At 34.3% G+C, this 15,096-nt stretch overlaps 1 protein-coding gene across 1 annotated transcript in view; it reads left to right on the top strand.

Moving 5' to 3' along the window:
* C6 (complement C6) overlaps window positions 1-15,096 on the top strand; it is a 61,450-nt gene that overhangs the window by 19,744 nt on the left and 26,610 nt on the right. Inside the window, exons 6-8 of the mRNA XM_076856209.2 lie at window positions 163-363; window positions 5,087-5,327; window positions 9,932-10,054. Of these exons, the coding sequence (XP_076712324.2) occupies window positions 163-363; window positions 5,087-5,327; window positions 9,932-10,054 (565 nt within the window). The remainder of the gene's footprint in view (window positions 1-162; window positions 364-5,086; window positions 5,328-9,931; window positions 10,055-15,096) is intronic.

Genomic DNA, 15,096 nt, shown 5'->3' with positions numbered 1-15,096 from the left:
CCCTGAATGTAAGCACTAACATTATTCCTTGTCCTCTAACTATGAGTCTTCAACGAATGCACATTGAATACACAAATGAATGAGTGATCATTGCATTTGCTATTCACAAGCAGCTTTAACATTTCCCATGTTATACTTTACTTCATATGGATCATTTCTCAGGTACAAACTGAAGAAGATGAACTGAAGACCGATTTCTACAGGGATTTAATTGATTTTGAAAAAAACGAAAAACAACAAGACTTATCATCAGGTGCGAAGGAGAATTTGTTTTATGTACCAATTTTTTTTTCCTCACAAAAAAGTGAGAATGTCATACATAACTCAGGCTTCAAACAAGCCATTCAGGCCTCCAAAACAAAGGTAATAAAAATCTTTTCTTATCTGTTCATTCTTTCTTGAAAAATTAACACCAATGAAAGCAATCAGGTGCAAAAAGGGGAGAGTTTTTATATCCTAACAAACAGTTGAATTTCTAACACACACCTCAATAGTCCTTTTTGTTTTTCTTTTAAAATACCACTTTAAAAGCTACAGAAGATATATCTGTATCCATCTATCTAATAGATAGATAGATATACGAATGCTTCCTTTTAACATTTGACTGTGTTTTTGTTTTCTATTTTCTGTTTTCTTCATTATGTCATTATAGATGTGTTTGTTATAAATCACATGTAAGAAAACTTTGTCTTCTTGTGGAACATAAAAATCTCAAGCCTTTGTTAGGGAAATTCAGCCAAGTTACATTAGTGTACTCACTGAAACATTTGGTCATACTCTTTCCATTTTTAATTTTTTTTTTGAACACAGTTTATATATTTTAGTTTTCTTACTTTTTCTGTTTTTTCATATTTTTATCTATTCCCATTTGTCTTTTTGGTCATTTCAGAACTTATACTGTACTTTTAAGTTCAAGGGTATTGACCCCACTCTTTTTTTTAAGTATGTTTTTACTATATTATTCACTTATTTTTTTATGCAGTGCCTAGGACTGAATCTAGCTCCTAGCATGTGCTAGGCGAGAGCACTACTGCTAAGCCACAACCCCAGCCCCCCAACTCTTTTCTTGAAGATACATTTTCTTTCTTGTTCATAGGCTTCCAATACCATAGTTTTATTGAAGTAGTTAAAAACATTCACATTCTAAGCTGTTCCTAGAGATTGTTTTGTATTTTTTAAAATATTATGTGTATGAGTTTGTGTTTTATTCTGGTTCTTTTACAAAGATTTCTCATATAATGCAATGTGCCTAACAATAATCTACATTTTATATTTGTGTAATATATAATATATGTATCTCTATGTATGTGCCACCATTTCCTTTACTCTCATCTTTTTCTTTCCTGAGATCTCTATTCTCATTCCGTTGCCATTTTTTTAGTGTTTTCCTCAAATAGGATGCACGTGAGTTTTATTTCCTAAGTCCTTATATATCTAAAATTATTTGCCTTTTCCCTGAGCAATGAAGATAAAGAATATCCTGTTTGTATCATAGTCCTCTTCTCTTGACAGTAGATGATATTCCATGGTCTTCTGATTTCCATTGTTGTATAGGAAAATAATATGAAAAGCTGATTTTTTGTTGTTATTTTCATTGTCTGGAAATTTATGAGAATTTATTTTTTACACTTAGAATTTAGGGTATGTCTATGTATTAGATTTTTCCTATTTTCCTTGCCAAAAGGAAATGGAGATGAAAGTACAAAATACTTTCAATGTATAAGGAAATCTTTGTTAATCTTTCTTCATCTATTTCACTTTCTCCATTGTGGCATGTGAAATCTCTTAAGTATATCCTGCAACTCTTAAATTTTATAGGAAACAGGTTTCTGATAGAAATTTTCATACATTTGCAAAGGTCTTTTAAAATAGTGTCATTCTCCACTACAACCACCATTCTGAGTAGCATTTGTTTTTTCCCAAGAGATGAATTAGGAGGGCAAACTCTGAATTGTAGAACCTGGCAGTGAGGAGGGAAAAGGACAGGTACTAACACTGGAGCCAATGAGACCAGCAACTGGGGGGACCATTGTGTGGCTCCTGCTGCCTTTACCATAGAGTCCCTCATACTTTATCATTGACACATTTATCTACTTATATCAAAATGGGACCTTATATCACCTCACAGATAATTTTCCTAAGCATTCCATTTATCTTCAAAGAAACCCTAAGAGGTAATCAGAATAGATATCATATTACATTTTGGTAGAAGAATAAGTTGAAGTATATGTATTTATTTTTAATTCAATAAACACGTATTAAATACCTACTTGTGGAAGACAGTGCACTTTAGTAAAGATGCTGTGTGCCTAGGGGTGTAGCTCAGTGGTAGAATGTATTTTAACATTTGTGATGCCCTGGATTCAATCCCTAGCAAAAGCACCACCCCACAAAAGAAGCTAACTGACTTTCAGTAATCTTAGCAGTCAGTAAATGTCAGAGTTGGGTATTGAACTCAGTTATTCTGACTTTTATCCATTGTTTTTATACATTACATTACATTTCAATATATTTGATAATCATTCATTTATTTATTCTTAATTTTAACAAACTGTGGAAAAAATACAGCCCTGGTGATAGGCATGTAGAAAATGAGAATAAAATAGATTCCATTAATAACATATTGTTCCTTTAGTTTCAAATGGACTATGGTTTATATACTTCCTCCAAATTTAGCTAAACTTAGTAAGACAAGTGAGTGCCAGTATTACCAGGAAGTGGAAATACACATCTCTACATGCTTCTTTTAATCTACTGATTTGGAATATCTGGGGCTGCTCATGTCTGGTCCTTTGTCTTTTCTTTTTTTAAATTTCTGATATAGCATTCAGGACTCAAAGTAACTACCTACAAGTAGATCCAAAAAAATGGGAGGGAAATGGAGATGCTAAAGAGACACAGATGTAGGTATCAGTCCTGACATTAAGACATTCTCACCGAATTGGTTTATAAATGTATTAAACATTCTAAAGAACAGGTATAAAACCCTCATTTGTAGATAAACAGGCATTTTTTTTAATCTCTAATAATTTTCTCCCAAGCAGAAACATGTAGGGTCATTTGCAGTATCAAGTCAGAACATATGAAACTACTGTCATTCAACAATTTTGTCTTACAAAATTGTCACCCCAAATCATGACTGCTATCTTCAATTAGATCTGACTAGAATAAGGAAACCTTAGTCGAGATGAAAATGCTGCTGCAATTCATCTCCATCTTCAAGCAGTGAAATCAGCATGCCACACACTTGAAATTTAATCCAAGCCCTTCATTTGATCTTAACGCTTTATTTTATTGGATGAAACCAATGACTTTTGGAGGGGGGAGGTGAGCAAAGAATCTATTAAAAAAAAATAACAATCAGCTCTGTAAGATCCAGGGCTTTTCTGACTTACAAAATTGAAACTACATAGATATGACTAAAATGCAGTAAGATCTCACAAATGATTAAATGCATGTTTTTAATAAACTACTATAAAAGTATTCTTTAGTCTAAAATAGCCAGTTCCAGCCATTTCATATTGGTGAGAAGAATAGTATGCCTGTGCTTGTGCTAAGTTTAATTTGTATTTTCTATCATTCCATTTTTTTAAAAAATGGAAATATTGAAACTCCCATAACAGGTATTTCAGATACCCAGGGAGATTATATACTTCTCTCTAAAAGCAAAAGCCCCTCTAACTGTCAAAAGCTATGGTTCTATCACAAAATTCAAGTATTAAAGTTAAAAATAGAATTAATGGGTACTTACTAAAATGTGAGCACCACAAGGGCACAATCTTTGGTTACCTTGCGCCTTCTACATCCATAGTGTTTGATGGCTGAGAAATAAATTATGGAAGGCAAAAAGGTAAGAAGGAGAAAGGAAAAAGCAAAGAGAGGAGTCTTTTGATCCTTGTGATTTTCTTTCTTTTGCTTTAGCAGTCATTTGGTGCCATAATTATAGTATTCAGAAAGATGGATGGCTGCTTAATAATTACCAGTTATAGTTCTTTTGTTAAAATTGGTCATTCATTCTGTTACTATTATATTCAAACATTACAATGCGTTATAATTGAAAGACCAAATAAAGTATCTATTTTTTTAATAAGCTAGTATATGGGAATATTCTCATAGACCTCAGTGGCCAGTTAGGACAATATAAAGAAAAGAGATTTTATTTATTTATTTATTTATTTATTTATTTATTTATTTATTTATTTATTTCCGGGGATTGAACCCAGGAGCACTTAACCACCGAGCCACATCCCCGGGTTTTTTTTATTTATTTTGAGACAAGGTGAGGCTAAGTTGCTTTGGGAACTTGCTGCATTGATGAAGCTGGTTTCTAAATTGTAATCCTCCTGCCTCAGCCTCAGGAGTTCCTAGGATTAGAAGCGTGCCCCACCGTACCTGGCAAGAAATGAGATTTTAAGCGTTATAACAACCATCTAATCCTAATTAACCTAACATAAAAAGAAATAATGAAACAAACAAAAATCCACATCTATTTTTGCCTATGGGTAGAGGAGAAAGAACATAAAAAATTTTGTTTCAAATTCACCCCTAAATCATTTGGAATCACAGCATTTTGTCATTGAAAGGAAGTGTAAAGTATTCCTTGGGGCACTGCCCTCATCTTGTCACTGGACAACAAAAGTTTAGAAAATTTAAATGCTTTTTCCAGTTAGTGATGAAGCTACACAGTTGCCAAACTCCACTTGAATCTTTACACAATCATTTTTCAGTTGTTTGCATTAGTAAGGCATTCTAAATAAAAACTCAGTGGGGATGCAGCCATGGTGGGCAATCAAGAGAGAAAGACTGATCATTTCTTTTTTGGTACAGAACATAGGCCTCAGTCACACAGTTCCCATTATTGAGATAATCTCATCTGTTTAGTGCTCTGAACATCTCAGGAAAAGGTACTGGAACATAAAATGAAAATTATAATTGCGTATGAGAGAATATGCAATAGAGTTAAAATTGTTTTCATACTGTGGTAGGAAACAAGCTTAGTGATAAATTAATGGCACTTAAAGGCTTTCATTACCTTTGATCTTCCGTTTCATTTTTATTTCTTAACTTTTTTTTTAATTTCATTTAGGATTCTAGTTTCGTTAGGATCCATAAAGTGATAAAGGTCTTAAACTTCACAATGAAAGCAGAGGATCTGCAGCTTTCTGACGTCTTTTTGAAAGCCCTTAACCATCTGCCTTTAGAATACAACTCTGCTGTATACAGCCAGATATTTGAGAACTTTGGGACACACTACTTCACCTCCGGCTCCCTGGGAGGTGTGTATGACCTTCTCTACCAGTTTAGCCGTGAAGAGCTGAAGAACTCAGGTATGTTTCCCTCAGCCGCCCCCTCCCCTTTTTAAAGTGGTAGGATGGCATGCAATACATTTTTTTCTCCTACTCTACTATTTGAATAATTCTTCTTTGACTTTATTTAGACCTGCTTTACTTCCAGAATGATATGAAGAACAATAAAAAGTTCATAATCAGATAAATTAAAAATAAAGAATTGTACCAAAAAATAAGTATGCCTAGTCTCTATGATTGGGCATTGTAGTTGTCTCTGAATTTCCTGACATCTCAAAGCATCATAAGCTACACAGCGGAAGATACATAAAAGGGAGAGGTTTTCCGATACCACAAGGAAAACAAAGGTTATCCTGGAACTCCATTCTGAAGATAATTTACTTATAGCATTTTTATTGCAGATAATTATATAGAGCAACATTTATAGCAAATTCAATAGCAATCATTTACTTTTAATGATTTTAAGTAAAAGTCAAGGGCATAAAGTGGAAGAACAATAAGGAAACTGAAAAAGGACTGAGTTACTACAGGCCCGTACATACTACTAGTGATAGAACATGAAATCAAATTTCAAGTTATTTTATTTGAGGAAAGGTTACAAGTTCTTGTCTTGAGGTTTGGAGCAGACATTTTTGTGCTTGCATATAAAATAACAACATAAACCACACCTCTTTCTTAAATATTATCTGAAATTGTCAATATTAATTATCATTATCGTTTAAGTTCCTTTGGATTATTTTTTTTTTCAGGCTCCTGTGTGAAATGACCAAGGGTCCTTGTGATGACTATCATGTTTCTCTTAAGAACAAAACTGGGGGCCTGGGATCATGGCTCAGTGATGGAGTGCTTGCCTAGCATGTGTGAGGCACTAGGTTCAATTGTCATGTACCACATATAAAAATTTTTAAAAAATAATGCTCCATTGACAACTAGAGAAAAAAGGTTTTCTTAAAAAAAAAAAAGAATAAAATTGGGAAACTATGATAGCCAGAACTGAACTCATCAATTCCCCTAAATAAATCAAAATTATCCATCATTAAGCTTTTATCAAAAGAAACCAGAAATTTATTTTAAAATACAGTAACAGGCTTAGCCCTTGGGTCAATACAATTTTAGTCCCTCTGTTCTTATATCTCATTGTGGCAACTACTAATGTTTAATATGGCTTCCCTGAGTCCCTCCAAATCTTAAGGTACTTCATAATCTATTTCCTAAGAAAAAGACTGGGGAAAATATCTTTCAGAAGGATTTTTAATAAGAAGGTTTTAATAAATTTTTATCTGACGTGTTTACTAAAATCCAAACCATTTATGCTAAGATTGACTTTCTATACTGCCTGCCCCTCCAGTTCCATTTCTTTATTCATTCGACTGTAGCCAAGCTTACATAATGAATTTGATGTCTTCAGCCACTGCTATAGCATCAATGCTAATCCTGAGCAAAAAAGGCTGGGGCAAATCCTAGCGTCTTTTAGATGCTGTGGAGCCCAGACAATAATTTCCTATTTGATGAGTATACTCACATATTCAAAGCAAAGCCTTTAAAAGCTTAGAGATCAGGTCAGTTAAAGAACTGTATAGATCTCTAATCAACCACCTAATGTTTCAATAGGTAAAGACTGATAGGCTAAACTTTACAGCTAAAACACTCTCACCTTCCCTCTCTTTCTCTGTAAATAGAGATTGACTATTAGACATACATGATGAAGGAAAGAGAGAGTTTGAGGTGCATTGAGTCACTGAAATTAATGCCCATACATATTTATATACCCATGTACACACCAGATATACATAGACACATGCTATACATAAATTCACACTATATATATTACTTATAGTGTGCATATGAACAGAATATGTATGTGTATATTTTAATATACTTTACAACATTATATTCAATATTCTTAGATTTTGAATATTCTTATGTTCAGTAAATAGACATATCATACCTATACGTACATAGATGTTTCTAAGTCACAATAATAATGTGGCTGTGCAATTTTAATTGTAGTTAAAATGAAGCACATTCAAATAGAAACAAAGTTCAATAAAATGGAATTCGACAATGGGTGGGCTTGCTTGCTTCTGCAACATATTCTGGTCTTCTCTCTTTTCTCTCTTCCTATTTCTTCACCCTTTACCTAGACATAATATGAAACTAGAATATAGAATTAGTTTCTGTTATACTATAGTCAATGAGAATTACACTCTTTGCCTTTGAAAAAGTTACTTGAAACTTGAATGAAATAAAATAAAATTGCTTTTTGTTTTCATTCCTTGATTTATTCCTCTATTATTCAGTGTCCCATAGTCATGTTAAAACCTTGAATAAAAGTTGACTTTTCTTCAGTGTGCAAGGTGCAAAGAATTTCAGAAACACAGTGAAAACATTAAGCAATTAAAGTATCATACAAAATGGTAATTTAAAATTTTTGTTGTGAAGTCATCTTCTGCTCTGAATTTGAGGTGAAAAGTATTCACACTACTATGTATTAGGATAGTATATTTTGACTAACACTATTGACTTAGAGTACCTGAGGACCTGATAGAAATACTGATCCCTGTGTTGCAGCAGAGGGACACTTGGGTGTGAAATTTGGATACTGGAAGCTCCTTGGTTAATTAGTAGATAGAGGCCAGGCATCAATGACAGGACATATGATGGGGAAGAAAAACCTTGTGCAGAAATTTATTGACAAAGACCTAATATCTTAATGATTCTGTTTTCAATGCCATAAGAAAGACTCAGATTTTGGCTTCTTTGGGATTCACAGATAGCCCTCAAGAAATAAAATTGAGTTTATAGTTTTTTTGTGTGTGTCATAGTTAATTAACTGGACATATAAAATTTATTTTTCACTTATAAATAATAAAAACCTAAAGAAAGGAACTGTGTGTTATGAAACTAAACTCCTAGTGTGTCCCAAGGATTTTGCTGATCCACTTATAAAACTGTGCTACCACCAAGAAAAGGGAACTGTATTTATTTAGCCAGCTTCAAATAGTCATCTTTTTTGCTAGCATTGAACAGGGCAGGTAAACATGAGGGCTCCAAGCTAATAATTTTTTACTCCCAACTAGTAACACATCTCTTCAAATATGTCAAACTGTCAAAAAAGAAAAGACCTGTGAAGAAAGCAGATCTAATTCACAATACCCAGCCTTATTTCCCAGAGATCTGTGCCTTCAGGTTTGCATGTCCCATCATGCCCAACTGGTGCCTCAATCTCTAAAAGTGCTCTTCCCTGTTTATTATAACCTACAACCCTAAATATCAGTATTTTTAAAAAATATGTTGCTTTAATGTGCTTAAAAGCTGATAGTAACAGTGATAACTCTCATGAACTTGTTTTTTGTAAGGCAAATTTCAACTAAATATCAAAAAACCTGGATTCTAATTTTGATATTTCTGGCAGTGAGTCAGGAAGAGTGGAGAGCTGTTTTAAGAAAAAGAGAGGCTTTAAGGTCCTGAGCAACAGTGAATAGAAACAGGGAGAAGTTAACACAACCCTATGGGGTGGGCTACAGTGTTCTCATAGATGCTTCCTAGGGTCAGTGTTACAGCAGGAGATGCAGGAACTCAATCATGGATTCCCTTCAAATTAGCCCAGATAGGTAGGAACCACTAGGTGTATAAATGTGCTCAATCTGTTTCCTTGCACTGTATTCTAGTCATATGTGGTATTGAGGTCACTGAGAATGACCACAGACATTGCAGTGGGAGTGATTCAGATGGCAAAATATTGAATGGATGAGTACTGAGAGTTTGGAAAAGGACAAAAACAGTGAGAATTAAAGGTACCATATACCCCAAGTCTTAGAGCATCAAGGATTTTACAAGACTTATAAGACTGTAAAAAGTCATCCAGGGAAAGCAACTTTAAGGAACTAGGGAGATGTCAATCCCAAATCCCACAACCAAAGGGGTGGAAATAAGGCAGTGTCCATCTCCCACAGAGACACAGGGAAACAGGATGGAATACAGGCTTGAATTCAGAAGAGCCAGGGAGGAGATGAAGAGTTCATAGTTCAGGGAGTCAGAATTTCTGAGATTAAAATAAGAAATGTTGGGAGGTAGGAGAGAGTGAAAAGCTGAGTCCTGGAGAGGAAGCATAGAAGATGAAAATGAGTATTCAGGGAGGGAGAGATGTTCGGCATTTACATTTTAAGTCATGTACAGGTGAAATACGCTTAGGTCTCATGGAATCAGCTGTGACCCAGAAAGCAGGACTTATAGTGGGGTTCAGAACAGAGCATGTCTAAATCTCTTGATTTCCAGGGCTACTCAATGGCCATGTGTAGAAGAAAAGACAGGCTTTAAGGTCCTGGGCAACAGTGAATAGAAACAGGGAGAAGCTAATACAACCCTATGGGGTGGGCTACAGTGTTCTCATAGATGCTTCCTAAGGTCAGTGTTGCAGCAGGAGATGCAAGAAGTCAAAGACACGCTTTCTGTTCATCATCTCTGGTCCTATGCAAATCTGAATCAGTATAAAACACTGTCTACTGGAATTAAGGACAGAGGCTTAGAGTGTCTCGCTCCAAAAGGGACCAGAGTTTCATGTTCCTCCTCTGAATCCTCAATGGCACAGTCTAAGTGGGTTTTGTTTGTATTCCATTTTCTAGGGTTAACAGAGGAAGAAATCCGAAATTGTATCCATATTGAAAAGAAGAAGCGTATTCTTTTTGTTAAGAAAACAAAAGTAGAGAAGAAATGTACTACTAACAAGCTGTCAGAAAAATATGAAGGTAATGGTCCTTTCTTAGCCACTTGTCCAGTGTGTCCTGGGACTGCCTGTAACTTAAGTACCATATTGCATATGACTGTGCTATCTTTAACATTTAACATTTCATTCACCTGCCTCACAGCCCTGTGTGTGACAGGGGAAAGATGCAAATAAAATAACATTAGCACTACTTAAAATATTTTCAAGTAGTGGCTAAAGTTTTCTTTATCTAATTCTTAAGCTGTTAAATTTGGGTGGAGAGGCTACTGGAGATTGAACTCAAGTGGCACTTGACCACTGAGCCACATCCAGCCCTATTTGTATTTTATTTAGAGACAGGGTCTCACTGAGTTGCTAAGGGCCTCACTAAGTTGCTGAGACTGGTTTTGAATACACACTCCTCTTGCCTCAGCCTCCTGAGCTGCTGGGATTGTGCCTGGCTAAAGCTGTTTAATTTAATGAACAATTTCTAAGTATCCCCATGGGTAGAATTCAGTATGAAGCTTTGTAAGGCGAAGGAGTAAGATCTGGACATTCTTATTAAGAAACTTACAGAGTAAGGATATATATAAATGACCATTAAAAATAGACTGATAAATGTTTAGAAGAGGTATTTTTTGAAGGCTATGAAAGTACATTGGGCTGAAAAAGATGGGCAGATGGTCTTGTGACAAGAACTATTTGGGGGCCATGCATTGAAGGCAGAAGTTGACTTTGGCAAATGAAGAGGAAGAGAAAGAAAATCCAGGCGAACCTTTCAAAGAAAAAAGACACTAGTCAGGTTTTGCAGAATGATCTTCCTCTTTCCCAGTATTTTAACTACTGCCCTCTTACATCCTAATCCCCAACCCAGATTTCTCTTCTGAGGTCCAGACACCAGCTGTTTACCAAGCAAATCTACCTGAACATCAGTATGTTCTTTCCCTTCTCAAGCTGTTCTCATCACTATCTAGTGTTGCCTTAGTTTCACAGCCTATAGGGATTATTGTGAAGACTTAACAGTACAACTAGCATAGGAACCAGCAAACTGTGCCTACCTCTTTTCCCCTCTCCTTCAACATTCCCAGCCTTGATGCATGGCAGTGCCATCCACCAGGTCAACCAAGCCAGGAATCTGGGAATCGCCTTTGATTTTTTTCCTTCTTTCTAACCCCCATATTTAATAAGTAACCATGCACAATCGATTCTATCTCCTGAATACCTCTCAAAGTGTTCTCTTCTCTTTAATTCCATGTACATAACTCCATTCATTATATCTAATCTGGACTATCACAAAAGTCTCTAAAACTGGTCTCCTTGTTCTGAGTATTTCCTTCTTGCAGTCTATTCTACACATTTTTGTGAGAGGGATTTTCTCCAAGACAAATCTTATTCATGAAATCCTTATGCTTTAAATATGTCATGGTCCCATATAGCCTCAAGGATAAGCCCGCACATCTCTCTGCATAGCTCAACTTTATGTCATCTCCTAAACACATCATCCTCTCAGCTATGCCTTGCCTCTATAAATAACTCTTTACTCTGTGCACAATTTTTTTTATTCTTTTACTTTGCCTGACTGCCACTCATTTGTTCAGAACAAAGGAAAGGAAATAGGATCACAGAAACTCCCAGATTTGAAACTTACACTCTCATAAGGAATATGAGAAAAAATAAAAATGTAATATTCATCACCAAAATAATAAATATATTATTCTAAATACATAGAAATTTGGCTTGAATATAAGTAAAATGAGAAGAACTGTATTAACAATTACATTTGCATTCTAGCAAAACAAAAAAGGAAAGAAAATGAAGGCAAAAAGAAACAACATACAAAACAGACAAGTAATTTAGTAATATAAATCAAAGAATGGACATAGATTCTTTACTAGCTTATCATGAAATAGAATATTTTAATAATAACATGAATTCGATAAGTCAAAAGCTCAAAGATAAAAATTTAAATGTGCAAATTAAAGGAAAAGGAAGACTTCAAAGTCAAGGTAAAAACATTGAGCAGCATTACTGTTATCATTATAAATAAATTAGACACTGAATGGACAAAACATAGTAGTCTGAATATAAAATTAATAAAGTTAAACACATGTAAAAATTATCTAAAGAAATCACAATAAGTACAGAAAAAAATCTGTTATTATTAAAGAAAATCTAATGAAAATAGAATGACAAACCATGTAAGTTCATGTACAAATATGTAACAAATCCTACTAATATGTGTAATTATAATGCACCAATAAAAAATTTTAATTTAAAAAATAATAAAAATATTAAAACATGCACACAACAATAATAGCAGCGTTTTGTAAGAATCTATCTTGGGTGACACACACCTATAATTCCACCTACTTGGGAGGCTGAAGTGGGAGGATCTAAAGTTCAGTGCCAGCTTCAGCAACTTAACAAGATCCTGTTTCAAAACAAAAAATAAAGAAAAGGACTATAGCTCTACAGTAGAGTACCTTGGATTCAATCACAAGTACCATAAAATAAAAGTCTTCAAAATAAATGAAGAAATTTTACATGTATAATTATGTCAGAGTTAACCCCCAATATTATGTATAACTATAAGACACTAATAAAAACATTGAAAAGACATATGGTTCACGTATGCAACTTTAAGGGGAAAAAACTGATTTTTTTTTACTAAATCCAAAGATTTAGAAAATGAATTCTACAAGTATCTAGGTTGAAAAACACAAGTTTTATACAGAACAATGACAAAACCTGGTTGTCCTAGACTTCCCCATAACAACATTCTGCGTAACAAGCTGTTGGAGAAATCCCACAGATTTCTGAACAGGGGAAAGAAGTGTCTTCATACAGAAAAATAACAGGAAGACGTTATCAAAACATGAAAGAATTTTGGTGATATACATTCTTGAGTACTTACTGAAAAAAGAAAACGACTCAATGGCAAAATCATGTCACAAAGAAAAAAATGAAAAAGAACAATTGGAAGATTACACATGTTCAGATATGATTTTTTTATACAATGGAACTTAACGTCTTTCTCAAATGCCCATTTCTTCTAAGTAATAAAAAAATATATATATAAATGCCAATGTAATGTAACACAGTTATTCAGTGTTTCATTTTTCAATTTTCAGTCAAATGTAAGATTCCCTCACCTTTCTCCTTTGCTGTTTCTCAGGGATATTCTGTGTGTGTGTTTATGTGTGTGCACATGTGCGTGCATGTGTATGTGTGTACATTTGTACATGCATTGGGGGAAGGGTATCCTAGCATCAGAGGAAAAATGAAACCTTTGCTAGCACAAAGCCCTTTGTCTTTGCTGCCCTCAGCTGATCTGTTATTTGCCTACTTTAGTCCTCATCATTAGACACTGGCACCCACCACCACCAATGCTAATGGTCCTGCCATACCCTTTGAATCTTCTTCACATCAACCAACATCATGCCCCTTTGTCTAAAACCCTCTCTCAAGATTTCCTTATCTTCTTTAAGATTTAGGCAACTCCTAACTCTTTCCTGAACACATAATAGCAAACTGTGAGAGCCTTTAAAGCAACTCAGGGGACCATTTGCTTGGGCACCATGTGGGATATGAAATATTCTCTACAAGTGTCACCATTCTCATTCTACTCATAGAGAAGATTTAGATACAAACGACTATGCATTGCTATCAAATTTCTCTTGTATTTCCATCCCTCCCAAGACTGCTCAGTGCAATAGAATCCCAGGTCTGAGCTAAGAAATTCGTCACGTCTAAATTTTCATTATACCATATCTAACATTCTCCATTTTCCCTTCCACTCAAAAATCTATTTTTTTTCCTCTTGAGAAAGAAAGGGGTTCTTATGTCATTGTTCATTTTTTCATTCTATGATTGGTATTATAAATTCTATGGTTTGAATCCTAGCAGGTTTGGCTCTTGGTATTTAAGTTAAAGTTTTAAGAATTCCAAGAATTCTTTTCTCTTTCAACAGCCTGGTTCTTGACTTTGAAAACCATGGCCTTCAGGTCTATAATTTCTGCTAGATTCAAAAGTATACTTGAGAGTTCAGAAGAAAGGTTTTTTATTCTTTTTTTCTGTCAATCTTCTCTATTTTGAGGCTGTACTGTTGAAAAACCCACGATGTGGCTTTAATTATGAGAGGAATGGCAGAGATAGAGCTTAAAAACACATGGAAAGCTTATTGACAATAAGACTGGGATCCTAATTAGAATAAGATGTACTTCATGTTAGTATAAATATGTCAAATTATACTCTACTGACATGTGTAACAAAAAAGAACAAAAAATAAATAAATAAATTGCTGAAGACCAAAAAATTAAGGAAACAGACAAAAGTTAATACCAAGACTTTAATCCAATAAATAAAAAAGAATTTAGGAGTGAAGAAACAGTGGGCAAACATGAGTCAAGGAAGACTGAATCATTTAATATATAAAACTAACATTAAGTAAGGGGAATGAGGATTTTGTTTTTCTGAATTGCTTAAATATTTAATATGCTCAAAATGCAATATTTATTTCAAAACAAACAAGTCTATAAATTATTAACTTATCAGGCAGTCCAAGGAGCCATTCTGTTTACCACCTGTTGTTATTCATGATTAAAGTAGCTACACTTCTTTTTAATCTCACTGCAACCCCTATTCACAGTATCATAGCATTCAATGCACTGTTTACTTCCTATTTCCTTCATTAAGATATGAACAAATTTAGGACAGTGATATAGTCTTTATGTCCACCATGCCTAAAACAATATGAATGTTTAATCAATGTATTTATTTTTATTGTTGGATACAGAATAGTGGGATTCGTTATGCAAAATTTATATGTGCACATAACATGATTTGATCAATCTCATCTCCCATTAATCAATGTATTTCTATAAACATGAAAAATTGAAAGAAATGATGCACGAATGACCAACATTTAGTAAGTTCTTATTATGTTCCAGGCACCACTCTAATTGCTTTGTGTGTGTAAACTTTTCATCCTCTTAGTGACCCCAGGAGACTGCTTCAGTTATTACCTTATAGATGAGGAAACAGAAGCACAGAGAGTCAAAGGTTGAATACATAAGTGAATAAATG

Source organism: Callospermophilus lateralis, chromosome 5, assembly GCF_048772815.1.
Source record: "Callospermophilus lateralis isolate mCalLat2 chromosome 5, mCalLat2.hap1, whole genome shotgun sequence".
Lineage (NCBI taxonomy): Eukaryota > Metazoa > Chordata > Mammalia > Rodentia > Sciuridae > Callospermophilus > Callospermophilus lateralis.
Note: the sequence above shows the minus strand (reverse complement) of the source record. Positions and strands in the feature narration are given on the sequence as shown.